Source organism: Macaca fascicularis, chromosome 7, assembly GCF_037993035.2.
Source record: "Macaca fascicularis isolate 582-1 chromosome 7, T2T-MFA8v1.1".
Taxonomy (NCBI): Eukaryota; Metazoa; Chordata; class Mammalia; order Primates; family Cercopithecidae; genus Macaca; species Macaca fascicularis.
This window is the reverse complement of record NC_088381.1, coordinates 15,030,905-15,045,024: the sequence shown is the minus strand read 5'-3', so window position 1 is coordinate 15,045,024 and position 14,120 is coordinate 15,030,905. Positions and strand designations below refer to the sequence as shown.

At 41.0% G+C, this 14,120-nt stretch overlaps 1 protein-coding gene across 5 annotated transcripts in view; it reads left to right on the top strand.

Annotated features, from left to right (window-relative positions):
• Positions 1-14,120, top strand: part of RASGRP1 (RAS guanyl releasing protein 1) — a 77,951-nt gene that overhangs the window by 32,681 nt on the left and 31,150 nt on the right. For 4 of the 5 annotated variants that reach the window (XM_005559138.5, XM_045395272.3, XM_005559139.5 and 1 more), the window contains exons 3-5: positions 6,009-6,114; positions 12,990-13,052; positions 13,932-14,063. In XM_005559138.5, the coding sequence (XP_005559195.3) occupies positions 6,009-6,114; positions 12,990-13,052; positions 13,932-14,063 (301 nt within the window). Of the gene's footprint in view, positions 1-588; positions 811-6,008; positions 6,115-12,989; positions 13,053-13,931; positions 14,064-14,120 lie in introns of those variants that run through there. The other variant, XM_073995492.1, reaches the window with a different exon arrangement.

Below are 14,120 nucleotides of genomic sequence, written 5' to 3'. Positions count from 1 at the left end.
TCCACTTGGTTTTTCTGTTTTCTTGAGCAGGCGGTCTGCAGGTTGGGTGAGTCTCTAATTAATGTGCTTCTCTAGCAGCGTACATTACTCCCCTAGTCAAATGGCAGAGTATGTAAGATCAACACTGTGTACCCCACTGAGGCTTCAACCCTTTAAAGTCTTTTCCTGTAAGTGTAAGGAGAAGCAGATGGTAATGAAAAAATATGCACATTTTATTATGCATTGCACATTTTACTTATTAGAATTTTTAGTATGACACCCTGCATTTTAAAAAGCCTAAAGATGAAAACAAAATGGAATTATTCATTGAAATATTTAAATCAGCTTGCAGCAATTATCTCAAAATATGAAAATAAAATCTAGCAGCCTGGAAGGTAGATCTTCCTTGACCACCCACTTTGAAAATCTTTTCTTTCAAAGGGAGCCTCTTCCTCTCAAAAAGGAAGACGTGCATGCTGTACGGAATGAGGGCAGGAAGGGACACATCCCTCATGAGATTGTATAGAGGCTGGAGCCTGTGTGTGGGAGAGCTGGTGGTGGGAATGAGGGCAGGTGACTACAATGAACCATTCTCTCGTTGAAAAGTAGAACCAGGACCGGAGAGGAGTTACCTCGGAGTTCTGGACTGGGTGTAGAGAGAGAGTGTTTCTGTCTGCTGCTTCCCTAACCACATCTTTGCCTCCCATTGCCGAGTGAGTCATCCTCTCCCGGCCTTACCATTTGCCAGCACTCACTCCCACAGACACCATGTGAGGATTAACAAACCGCATTGTGGGAACATCACTGAAACTCTGGAAGAAGCGGTGCAAGGTAAAAGTGAAGTGTGAATATGATTGTGAATCTTAAGCACAGAACCCTGAGTTCTTAAAGGCAATTTTTAAGATTAGTATCAATCAACCAAAGCTCACAAGAGTTTTTCAGAAATCACCAGAGTACAAAAGCTATTTCACGAAATGTGCAGCGGCTGTGACCTTAGTGAGATTTCTTAGACTTGTAGCCATAGGACTGGAAGAGTTCGTAAAGCTCAGCTCCCACTTTATTCTTGAATTCCTTATCCTGACAAATGGTGATTCAGCATGCAGCCAGGTATAGTGGAAAGAGAAGGGGCTCTGGAATCAGAAAGACCTTGGGCCAGGTCCCAGCTCCTCCATCCATTGTCTTTTTGACCTAGAACAATTACCTAATCTCTCTATGCTTTGATTTCCTCAGCTGTGAGTTGTGAACAATGCCAACATTGCAGGGTGGCTGTTGAGAATTAGAGCATGGTTAAAGTGTTTAGCACAGCTCCTGGTATTTAGTAGGGCTTCAATAAATGATAGCTGCTATGCTAATTACAATAATTTTTATTAAGTGTTGTTCTTCAGGCTCTTTTTGAATATCTCTGTGATGGCAATACTTCCATCATTAGACAGTACTAATGGTTAGAATTGTCTGCCACACGTTGTGCCCAGTCGTATTTCCTGTAATTTCTATCCATCTACTCTGGTGCTGCCTTTTGTGGCCCCACAGAACAAGTCTAAACATACTCCCATGAAGAACACTTCAGATATTTGAAGACAATTTTAATCTGTTCCCCAAGTTTTCTTCATGGTAAACTCTTTAGTTCCTGGAATCCTTCCATAGGTGACTTAGTTTTGATCTCAACAAGGACACGTCTAAGTCCCTTTTCCTCATATATGAGCATCCATGGGAAGATGCTAGCCAGCCATAAAGGAAAGTTGAGATGGCCAGTTTTAGATGATGCTAACCATACTGAATAAGCTGGCTTTTGTTCCATGGTTCATGTGAACATTCTAATGTATACCCTACAAGTATATTTCACAGTTTCTTCTTTTCACTGTAGTTTCACCATAGTGTTCAGGAATATGAACACTGATACCTGTGAGGAAGGGTACATTGTAAAGACTGTATTGTCAAATGCTGCATTGAAAAGTCACCCCTTGTAACTGTGGTAGGTTTGATTGATTGCATTATTGCCCCCTGACTTTTTACCTTCTCTGTGTTAGTGATGTGTTCCATGTGACGTTGAAGTTCCTGCCCCATGACTTTATATTCAGTAGTGTGACTTGCTTTGGCCAACAGAATGAGTCAGAAGAAACAGTATGCCAGCTCCAAACCTAGGCTTCAGAGGCCTCGGGTATATCCAGTTTCACTCTTCAGTGTTGTGCCATCATCATGAGATCACCTACCCCCACTAGCCTACTGGCCCAAGGAAGCTGGGAGGCATGTAGGCTAGGGCCCTTAGCAGCACCCAGCCTGCACTAGCTGAATCTGACCAACTCACAGAAGCTTGAGCAAAAGTCAGTGATTACTGCTTTAAGGCACTGAGTTTTGGGGTGGTTGGTTATGCAGAACTTTTGTGGCAAGAAATAATTATTATGGAAATTACGTGGGGCCAAAAACGTCAAGTAATACTAACCCTACCTGGACAGAGTACAAGTTTAGAAGAATTAATGAAAGACTTACAAAACTATAACCAAGCTAGATGAACACTTTATAAAAATGATTTACCAAATTGTAACTTTGAATTTCTTTTGCAAACTGTGACCAAGAAGAAAATAAATGTGTATATTTCACGAATGAAATAGGTAATGACAAAAGCAAACTCAATTTCTAAATATATGTAAAAAGTTAAGGTGTTTCCTATTTGACATAGTTCACTCATTTACTCAAGAAATGTTGAATGAGACATGTGTCAGTACCATTCTAGGACCTGGAAATACAGTTGTGGGAAAAATGGACAAGGCCCACATCTCGTGAAGCTTGTATTCTACTGGAGATTTAGAAACTAAAAAATTAAATAAATTAAGCAGATAACTTCAGATAATGATAAGTGCTATGAGAAAACTCAGGCAGGGTAAGGAATACCTTAGGTAGTTCAGAGAAGACTTCTCTGAGGATGTGACATTAAAACTAAGACCAAAATGGCATCAGTCATTCAAGGGAAGAAAGACTACATTGAAGAGAATAGCAAATGCAAACAGCCTGAGGTAGGAATAAGCTGGGAGTGTTCGAGGTATAATTAGACGTGTGGAGAGGAGTAATGTGGTATGAAGTGAAGTGGATGGTATTTAAAGAGGCCAGGACATGTAGTGCTCTTTTGGCCACAGGAAGGGGTCTGTTTTATTCCAAGTGGAATGGAATCCACTGAAGTGTACTAAGTACACGACTTGCTTTATGGGTTTTAGAAGCTCAGTCCTGACTGCTGTATAGGGAATAGATTGTAGGTGGACAAGAGCGGAAGCAAGGAGTTCGATGAAGTCATTGCATCATGGTGGCTACAACTAGGGTGAGGCCAAGGATGGAGAGAAATGAGCAGGTTTGAGATAAATATTGGAGGTAGAATCAAGACTTCCTGATGGATCGGATGTGAGGGAACATGAGCAATGAAGGATAATGCCTAGGTTTGTAGTTGGGGTAACTGAGAGGATGGTTGGTGGTGCCGTTTCTGGAGATGAGGAAGATGCGAGGAACAGTGAACTCGGAGGAGGGAGAGGTCGGGAATTTTGTTTGAATGAGTTAAGTTTGAACTTAGACGTTCAATGGGATTTGCCAGGTAGGCTGCCAGACATACTAACTGGGTAGTGAAGGCTGAAGATACCAGTTGGGCAGTCATCAGCATATAGATGGTATTTTAGCCAAGGGACTAAATGAATTCATCTAGAATAAAGAAGTGAAAGTTTTATTTTTAATTTAAAATTTCAGAAGTTTTAAATTTTAAAAACTGTCAATAAATAAAAGCAGCAGCAGGAGGACTCAGCCACAGAGCATGCTGACATTTAAAAGCTCAGCAGAAAAAGAGGAGACAGAAGAAGAGCCTGAGAGAGAGGCTGGGAGAGTGTGATGTTATGGAAGCCAAGAGAAGAAAGTGTTCCAGGAAAGAGAATCATCAACTTGGGTTGTGTTGGGTTGAATGCTACTGAGTCATAAAGTGAGATAAGGACCAAGGAGTAACTATTGGATTTGGCAGTGTGGAGCTGATCGGTAACTTCGAAAATAAAAGATTTAGTGGAATAATGGACACAGAAGTCAAATGGAATGATTGAAAAGTGAATGGGAGAAAAGAAGCTGATAACAGTGAGGTTTTGCTAAAAATGGGAATGGAGAAATAGGTAGCTAGAGAGGATGAGAGTTTAAGGTTCTGTTTTGTTTTATTTGATTTTGAATTGGAGATGCAGAGTCATATTTAAATGACCGTGGAAATAAACCCACAGAGAGAAAAGTTGATGCTGTGGGAGAGAAAATGGACAAATGCAGGATCAATGTCCTTGAGAAAGGGGGAGACCTAGAGCACAGTAAAGTGTTGGCCTTCCACGCTAACAGAGGAGGGCCGGGGGTAACGGCAACAGAGTGCCAGTGAAATGGTGAATTTGGGGATGGGAAGATGAAAGACACTGTCAGTTTACATATATGTATATATATTTTGTTGTTTAATTTTAATATATACGCTTTTAAATTATTGAGATGGCCTCACGCTCTGTCACCCAGGCTGGAGTGCAGTGGTGTTATCATAGCTCACTACACCCGCAAACTCCTGACCTCAAGCGATCCTCCCACCTTGACCTCCCAAAGCATTGGGATTACAAGCGTAAGCCACTGTGCCCAGCCACTTATATTTTCTCAAGAGATATGACTTCAGGTCATCATTTGAGGAGCCAAGACTTCTGAATCCTGAGCCCAAAAGCACTGTCCTTCATTTGCCATTTGGTACACTTGAAGCAGAATGAACATGATAACCCCTTTAATCTCATGTATTTTAACGAGTAATACAGATGACAAAATTCATGTATATTCTTTCATTTGATACTCTTGCCCTGAATAACTGAAGTTCCCAGTCTGGAACAGAATTCAGTCTGTATAAATGAAGACACTATAATGAAGGGGCTACTTACAGAGATGAGAGTGGAATTAAGAGATGTACCCAGAAACTATCAACCGTCAGAAGTCATTACCACCCTTGGGGCCAGTGGGTCGAAGGAGATTAATAGTATTAGATCCAATGAGAGCTGGTGCCATGAAGGGAGGACCAACCAGCGTGATCATTCATTGAAGAGATATGTAGTCACTGTCAGGGGAATGGTGTCAATGCAGAGAGAGAATGAAAAACAAATATCCTGACTTCCCTCCACTCCCATGTCTTGCTGGTGCTTCCCAATGGCTAACCCAACTGGAAGCTAGCTCGCAAGTGACTGGGCTGTCATGGTGAACGAATCGACCTGGCAATGAATAACCAGCACAGCTCCTAACACTTCATGCCATAAATGTTGAAAAGATTTTGAAAACCGCTCCAAGGGGAATCTTTTTACCCAATGCCAGTGTATAAATGCATCTGATTATTTGGTGCCAGCTGGGATTTGGAAAACCTGGCTAACCATGTTCTTTAATACAAATCATCATGAGTACTTGTAATCCACTGGCAATCTTAAAATGTAATGTTTGCCCATAGTCTTTTATTTCCATCCAGAGGCATATTAACCATAAAACTGGAGCAGCATATATTTCAGGGCCCCTCACTTGCATGAGCCCCTTCCCTAGGCCATGGGAGGACCCTAGAAGTGTATTCATACGGTCATTTGTTTTTGTAAAATTTGTAAAGGTAAGATATTTTAACTGCAATCTATTAAAAACCAACTTTTCTCACTTTGACCTTAGACAGGTCTCTCCCTGCCCCCACCCCGACCAGTTATATGAACTTTAGGCCCCACAAAACCTGGATCTGCTTCTGCTTTCAGTGAGACTCAAGTGTGCTGATGCGGATTTTATCCCTTTCCCGATTTCACCACTGTGGAGAGGGAAAGGGGTAATTAATGAGCATCACAATGGACATTCTGCAAGGGGAGAATGTAGTGGGAGGATGAGAAAAACAGAGGGGGGCGGTGCCAGGGACAAGGGAAGAAAATCACCGTGCCTGAAGGATTGCACCTGAGTCACGGAGGGTGTGCAGGTGTCTACCAGGTGACTAATTTCCTTCCAGGGCCTAATGCAGGTGCTGCTGTTTATATTTTCAGATGCGGATGGAAACCTGTGTCGAAGGAACCACCTGTTGCAAGTCGTCCTGACCATGCATCGGATTATCATCTCCTCTGCAGAGCTGCTCCGAAAAGTTGTCACCCTATATCCTTTACCGTAGAGGCTGGCAATCCCAAAATGGGATCCGCCCAAAACAGAGCTTGAAATTCGAAGCAGGCTTTTATTTTTATTGGTTTAAAATAACCCTGAGTGGCAAATAGGTTCATACGTTCTTTCAGGGGTATGGGTGCATGTGTTGGGGGTGTGTTCGTGTCACCTCTGTTGGGTGGGGCAATGTTGTCGATGCTGATTGCTCTGGGGGATGGTCAAAGAAATCAATATGCAAGCACAATCTTCAGTCTCTTAATAGTAAAAAATACTGTGTCTGTAGAGTGTCCAAAATAGACATTCGTCCTGTGCAGATTGACACAAGTGCAAGCATGACTCAAAGATAAATTTCTTTCTGGCTTTCCTGTCCAATACTTCAACTTTCTCCACATTCTGAAGAAAGACTCCCAGTGCCACAGCGTCTGGAGGATCTGCTGGTGCCTTATTGCTTCAGGCAGGAGGACTGACTGTGCCAAGAAAAACCTGCTGGATTTTAACCTTATTATGGGGTATGAATCAAGTAGGGTGGAGAAAGCTCCTGCTTTCTCCTTCTTGCTGATGACACTGTAAGCAGCAGCCCCCACAGAAGAAGAGTTGTAGGCGGAGTGAGACCGTTTAGCACCCAAGGCTCAGGTCCTTGGTACTGTGTCATGACTTGTAGCTGCTCTAACACTTTCTCACTCTCCTAACTCCCCACGCTTCATCTTACAGCACACAGAAAAGATAAAAACCATCAGGACTGAATCCCTTCTCTATGCCTATTCATGACTCTACCTCTCATCTCAAAGGAGGTGTTCTTCAGTAGCACACAAAGTGGGGGAGCATTGGGAGAAGTGCACGTAAATAAGAGGTGCAGGTCATAAGTGGGTGCCTCTTCTGCAGAGAATTTTAAACCATCATGAAACCAACTCAATGTCTACTTTTTATTAACTTCATGTACCAGTGATTATAAACAATATCAGTGATTAAATACTCCTCCCTAAAAACTTGTTTGTTGGCCTAGGGACTAAATTGTACCTGGGGTGGCTGGGCACAGTAACTCACCTGTAATCGCAGCACTTTGGTAGGCCAAAGCGGGCAGATCACTTGAGGTCAGGAGTTCGAGACCAGCCTGGCCAACATGGTGAAACCCCATCTTTACTAAAAATATGAGAATTAGCCGGGTGTGGTGACACATGCCTGTAATTCCAGCTATTCACGAGGCTGAGGCAGGAGAATCACTTGAACCTGGGAAGTGGAGGTTGCAGTGAGCTGAGATTGCACCACTGCACTCCAGCCTGGGCAATGAAGTGAGGCTCTGTCTCAAAAAAAAAAAAAAGAAATTGTACCTTGGGGTTCCTGCCCTTAGTGCACTACTGGGTGCCTACACAGTGGGGCAGATCCCCGTCTCCCCTTCCCATGGTCCCTCATGGTTCTTATAGAATCTTACTCCACCAGCTATCGCCTCTCCTATACTTTCAAACTCTACCTCTTCAATGGCACCTGCCCCTTAGCCTAAAACACATTCAAGTCTCCTCATCTAAAAATCAGCTCTTAACCCTACCTCCCCTTCATTTCATTGTTAGGGTTAAAAATTTGATGTGAAAGCGTCTTAAAATAGTCTACACTCACTATCTCCAATCTCTTTAGTCCTCCTCACTTCGTAACTGTGTTAAGTTGGCCCCCGGTATTTGAACTTTCCTCTGATGTCACCAGTAACCTCCTAACTGCAAAGCCCAATGGCTTTTTCTCATCCTTGTTTCCATTGACCCCCAGAAGCATTGGGCATGACTGACAACCCCGTTCTCCTCCCAGCTGTCCCTCCAGGCTCCTGGAACTGCACCCTCCTGGCTTTCCCACCTCTTGGGTTGTGCCTTCTCCAGCTTTTCACCTAGAGGCTTCTTTGAGCTCTGCTTACATGTAGGTATAATGTCCTGGTTTTCCTTTCACTCAGCTTCCTTTCTGTGGGTGATTTCTCACCAGAATTTCTACCACAGTTTCCACCATTCTTCTGTGCTGATGGTGACTTTCAAGTCTGCATTTCTCTAACTTAAACCTTTCCTTTTTTTTTTTTTTTGGAAATTGGTGCGGGGAGAGGGGTCTCACTCTATTGCCTGGTCTGGTCTCAAACTCCTGGCATCAAGTCATCCTCCCACCTCAGCCTCCCAAAGTGCTGGGATTACAGGCATGAGCCACTGCGCCCAGCCATCTAACCTAAACCATTTTTCTTAGGTTTATACCAGTTTGTCCTGCTAACACTTAAGACTTTAATATATTCATTAGCTCACTGTCCCCACCCACAGCCACTACCTCATTAATTCTCCTTTGACACTGGTACAGCCTTGTTTTGCCTAACTAGGCCACATTCTGAGAAATACATCATTGGGCAACCTTGTCATTGTGTGAACACCATAGGGTGTACTTACACAAACCTAGATGGCGTAGCCTGCTACACTTCTAGGCTAGATGGTACAGCCTGTTGCTCCTGGGCTACAAACCTGTACAGCAGGTTACTGTACTGCATACTATAGGTGGTTGTAGCACGATGGTAAGTATGTGTGTATCTAAACATAGAAAAAGCACAGTAAAAATATGGTATAAAAGATTAAAAAATGATATGTATGGGGGGCACTTACCGTGAATGGAGCCTGCAGGACTGGAAGTTGCTGTGGGTAGTCAGGGGTGAGTGGTGAGGGAATGTGAAGGCCTAGGACATTACTGTACACAACGGTAGATTTTATAAACACTGTATACTTAGGCTATACTAAATTGATAAAAAATACTTTTCTTCAATAATAATCTAGCTTACTGTGACTTTATAAACTTAATTTTAAAAACTGACTTTACACACTCTACAGCTGTGCAAAAATATTTTCTTTATATTCTATCAGCTTTTTCGTTTTAAAAATGTTTAATGTTTATTTACTTTTTAAACTTTGTTGTCAAAATCTAAGACACAAATACAGTAGCCTAGGCCTATATTGGGTCAGGATTATGAAGACACGACGAGGCAACAGGAATTTTTCAGCTTCATTTTAATCTCATGGGACCACTGTCATATATGTGGTCCGTCATGGACCAAAATGTTACGCAGCACGAGTGTATTTTCATGGTCAATTTCAGTTAACAGTGTTAGTATCTATTCTTGCCTAAACCAGTAACATCAGAAGCACTCTTGATTTTTCCCCTGCTTTCACCTCCTACAGTCTGTCACCTGATCCTGGCCTTTGACTTCAGAAATGACTTATCTGTTCTCCATTCCTATACCATGCCTTAGTTCATGTCTCCGCAGTCCCTCTCCCGGACCACTGTCCCATACCAGTCTTTGTATCTACATGGTCCGCCTATCCTGCCTCATGGTAGCTACCCTTGAAATTCTTTCCTACAAAGCAAATTGGGCAGGCCATTGCTTCTAAGCCTCTGCAGACTACGGAGTTAATGTCAGCTCCTTAGCTTGCCAGGAAAAGGGCCTCCTCAGTCTGTCCCCAGCGAGTTTTTCCTGCTTCATTCCGTAGCTCTCTGAGAAACCCTGTCCCTTCCTCACTGAACTTCTCAACATACTGGCTGTAATGGGGCCTTTTATAATTCCTGTGCCTTCAAAGCCTCTCTACCCTCTTTTTTTTAGCAAGCTCTTTCAGTACCCTTCTGGGAAGCTTTTCCTGACTTTTCCAGCCCTTCTCCCCTTTTAAAAATACTTCTGGTGTTTTAAAGTAGTATTCTTGATTGCAAATCTGTTTAATTCCTTTGATTTTCATTTTGTATTGCTTAAGTCAAAGTGTGTGTCTCCTCTCTCTGGCCTGGATGTAGTCTGCGCTGGAAGTGTATTTATTCTGTTAGCTAAATGAATCTGTCTCCCTAAACTTCAGTCCGTAAGTTTTGCAGTGTAATGCCTGTGTCCTCTGGTCTTTGTAGATGACCGTTTCAAGTAAACTGCAGAACCTTTGTGTCTAGCTGCTGTGATTTCAATTTGGTTAATAATATAAAAGATTGCAAGGGTACTGAAAAGTTGGTTGAATTACAAATTAAGCAAGATATAAATATATCTTTGTATTTTAAAAGTACATACACCGTAACTTACCTATTTGTGTGTCATCTCCCCCGCGAGACCCTGTTTTTCAAGGACAGGGAGCAAGGTTTATTTATCTTGTATCTAGAACTTAGTTTAGTGGCTATTTCATGGTAGGACACTATAAATGTTGCATTACTATGGGTGCAAACATTGGGATACTTTTTATATTTACAAGAACTTTTACGTGTGATAAAGGTGTAACCTGGGGTAGGGAAAGGGATTCTGAGAGTATGAAATAATACTCCTGTAATGAAAGCCAGGTTAAACACTGAAGGCAAAATTATTTTCTTTCTTTACGCTTAGTTTCCCTGTTCTCTGACCTGGAAGTAATATAATTTTTAGTTAAATAAGCTCAGATGGTCTCCTGATTTCCGTTGTTAAAAGAAGAGGGGGATAAATTTGAAAACATGCTTTGAATAGTTTGGATGCCTGAAAAGTACAGTCAGAACTGTACTGGCACTTTATAGCCATAGTACTAGCTATGAAGAGAAGAAAAAGGTCTGGGGTCTGAGCGTTCCAGCAAACATTGAAGCTGACCAAGATCAGCAGGTGCCTGAGCCGCTTACTGTTTAGCCTGCATGTGCTGGTGTTTGTTTCAGCTCCTGAATGAAGTGAGAAAGAGGGTGCCCTGCTCCCGTGGTGGGCAGCCTTTGCCATGGCATAGGGGCTCTAAGGACCTCTGAATGGCATTCTGAATGGTGCCCAGGCTCGGCACTCAAATGTAGACTGACTGGATTTACAGCATTGATGCTGCGCCACAGTGTAGCCAACGTGCAGCCAATGTGCACTGTCAGAATACAGTTTTGAAGGAAAGGATAAGGAGCCACTGGGAGAAGGTGAATGATACGGTAAAAGTCACCATGTCAATTTAATGTATCTACTTAGCTTTAAAACAGAAGTGTGGTTATTGTGCCTTCCCCTTTAAAATGGAAGAATAAAAATTTCAACAAGTAGAACAAACGATAAAAATATAGAATCTGAGAGGTATTTATCTATGTGCCTTATGCCTGAATCTCTCTGCATTGAAGTGATGCATTTTCTCAGTGATGTGGCCTAAAGAAACATAAAGCCATCTCATTCTCACTTCTACCTTCCCACCCAACCCAAAGAAAGGCAGTCATAAAAACTTTTCTACATCATGAAGTCTGCCAGTTCCCTGCGCTTATTTTTATGTCAATTAGCTTTGTTGATATGTAGGGTTTTGCGGGTTTTTGTTTTGGTGCTGTGATCTAAAGGGCAGATTTTATAGGCAGTACATGTATTAAAATGTAATTTTTAAAACTAGAAGTCATTTTATTAAAATTACAAATTTTATAACCATAGTTCTTGTTTAGGGTTTCAAGTTTAGCTTGCAAATCTTACTGTTTCTATAAGTCTAGCATGTTTCAGCAAGCATTTTTAAGGGACTTTGAAAAATGTTTTGTTAATTTCAATAATGTTAATTAAATATTTCCAATGGTTTTAAACTACCGTTCTGCATTTTATATCTTAGATAATTTTTAAGTGCTTCAGATACCTCCCTGAATTCTAAATAATCTTCTTATAAACTCTAATAGATTAAATTTATAAACAGTAAAGCTATCATTATCTTAGATGTTCCAAAGCTATGCATAAACTTAATAAGGTTTCAATTTAAAACCACAAGTCTGAAGAACTTAATTATATATTGCAAATTGAAGTTTCAAGGCTATCATTCTAATATGCTTTTAAACATTACAAGCATTTATAATTTCAAAATGTACAGATTTCCTTCCTAACCAAAAAGATCAGTACTACGATTTTCATTCTCTTTTACTTTTATTTAACTCTAAATTTTCCAAAGGTTAAAATGCGTACACCCACAGAAGGAAGACCAGTCCTGTCCCAGTTCATTAAAATTTTTGCTGGGTTGTTCACTGGATTCCTCTCATGGGCCCAGCTGGAATTCACTGAACCCTATATTGTAGTCATTATGCAGTTTTTAGAAGGAAAACAAGGCATGGCCTTTACGGGCACACAGCCCACACAGCCTGATGCCTCAGTCTGTTGATGGGAAATGGCAGGACCTACTCAGGCTCATCACGGCATTGGAGTTCTCATTTCTTTGACTCTTAAAATAAATGAATATTTTCTTCCATTTATCTTTAAAGATATGTGAACTTGATGAGATCTTGCTATTCTTTCATATTCTTAGAATGCTCAGAATGCAAAGGATCCTTAAGGTGATCTCCAGTTTTGTTTCAGATTCTTCACACGGTTTGTCCGTCTTGCTGTTACAATCTATGAGGTCAGTCTACTGACATCCTCTAGGTGTATATATTGTAACTTTCATATTATTTTTCTTCATTATCATGACATATCTGAATATGTCTTTCTTCCTCTTCGAATTCACTGCATACATGTGTATCAGTTAAAAGAAACATTTTAAAAGATAAATGGGGCTGCTGTTTTTTCTTTTTTCCTGCTTCATTTGTCCTTCATAGGGGCTGCTTTTTGAGCACAGGCAAGGAGTCATTTGCCCCTTCTTCACTTCTTATAAGTTACCTGTCCTGGGACCTCTTTACACGATTCATTTCTCAGTTCTGCGGTGCTGCTGCCTCCTTCCGTAAGCCAGGTTGACATGGGCTGGAGAGAAAATTACCATAATCGCCTTTCTAGGCGATAATATGTATACAGCTGGACACATCAAGTTGGCTTTTATCCTTTGGCCAGAAAGATAAAGCATCAACATTTTCATTTTTTAGAAAAAATATTTTGGAAGGTAGTTTCAGCAAATACTTCCAAAGATGGAAAGTCGTTTGATTTCTGTAACAGAGGCCTCCATTTCCCTTAACCACAGCCCTACCTATAAGGATGCTTTGGCAAAGAATTCACCAGGACTTTGCCTGAAGATCTGCTATTTTGTAAGGTAATGTTTTTTATGTATTTCAAGATTTTGTGGAGCAAGGTGAAATGACAGGTGAAGCAAGGGACCTTCCCTGCCTCTCCTGACTCTATAGAACACCTTTGGACAGACGGAAGAGAGTGGTCCTTCAGAACAGTGAATTTTCTCTGATGTACCTGAGCTTCATTATTTTATACCAACCTTTTTTCAGTCTTTGGTATCAAATGACATAAAGGAGGGAACAGAGAAATAATTAAAGGTCTGTCATTTTCTTTACTTTTATTCTTAATTATACAAGTAATATAGCTTATTATAGAACATTTTTTAAAATGTAGAAAAGAATGTAACTATAATAATGATCACTCATATCTAGTTACCTATTTTGGTATATTTCCTTTGTCTTGTTTTCATGCCAATTTTTTGAGATGAAAATATATATACGGCTTTATATCCTCTAGTTTTCACTTAACTTTATAGCATGAGAATCTTCTCGTCATTAAACACTTTTTGTAAACATTCTTTTTAATAGCCATGTAATATTCGAATATGATAAAGCATAACCTATGAATAGATTGCCTCATTTGGGACATTTGGTTTATCTGTAGTTCTGTCCTTTGTAATTATCTCTGACCCACATGATTGCGCCTGAATCTTTGTCATGGCTCCTTTGATTGTGATATGCCTTACCCTACCACAGCATTTGTGTGGAGGGACAGAAGGTTTTCAATGAATAGATTTCTTCCTTCCCTGCTCCCACCCCAGCTCCTTCAGTATACTAGTAGATGAATCAGACTTTGCCTTTTTCTGAGTTCTCTTTGTGGCAGTAGATTCCTTTGTGAACCCAACACATTGTGAGCCCTAGGTATCAGTTTTGGATTGTGTTTTTTAACCCCCTTCTTGTAGGTATTGGATAACAGAATTCTGGGTCATGTTTAAAATGGATGCCAGCTTGACAGACACTATGGAGGAGTTTCAGGAACTGGTGAAAGCTAAGGGTGAGGAGTTACACTGCCGCCTGATTGACACAACTCAAATGTGAGTGTCAGGGTTTGACTCATCTTTCTAAACCACCTCCTTCCTGTAATATAATCC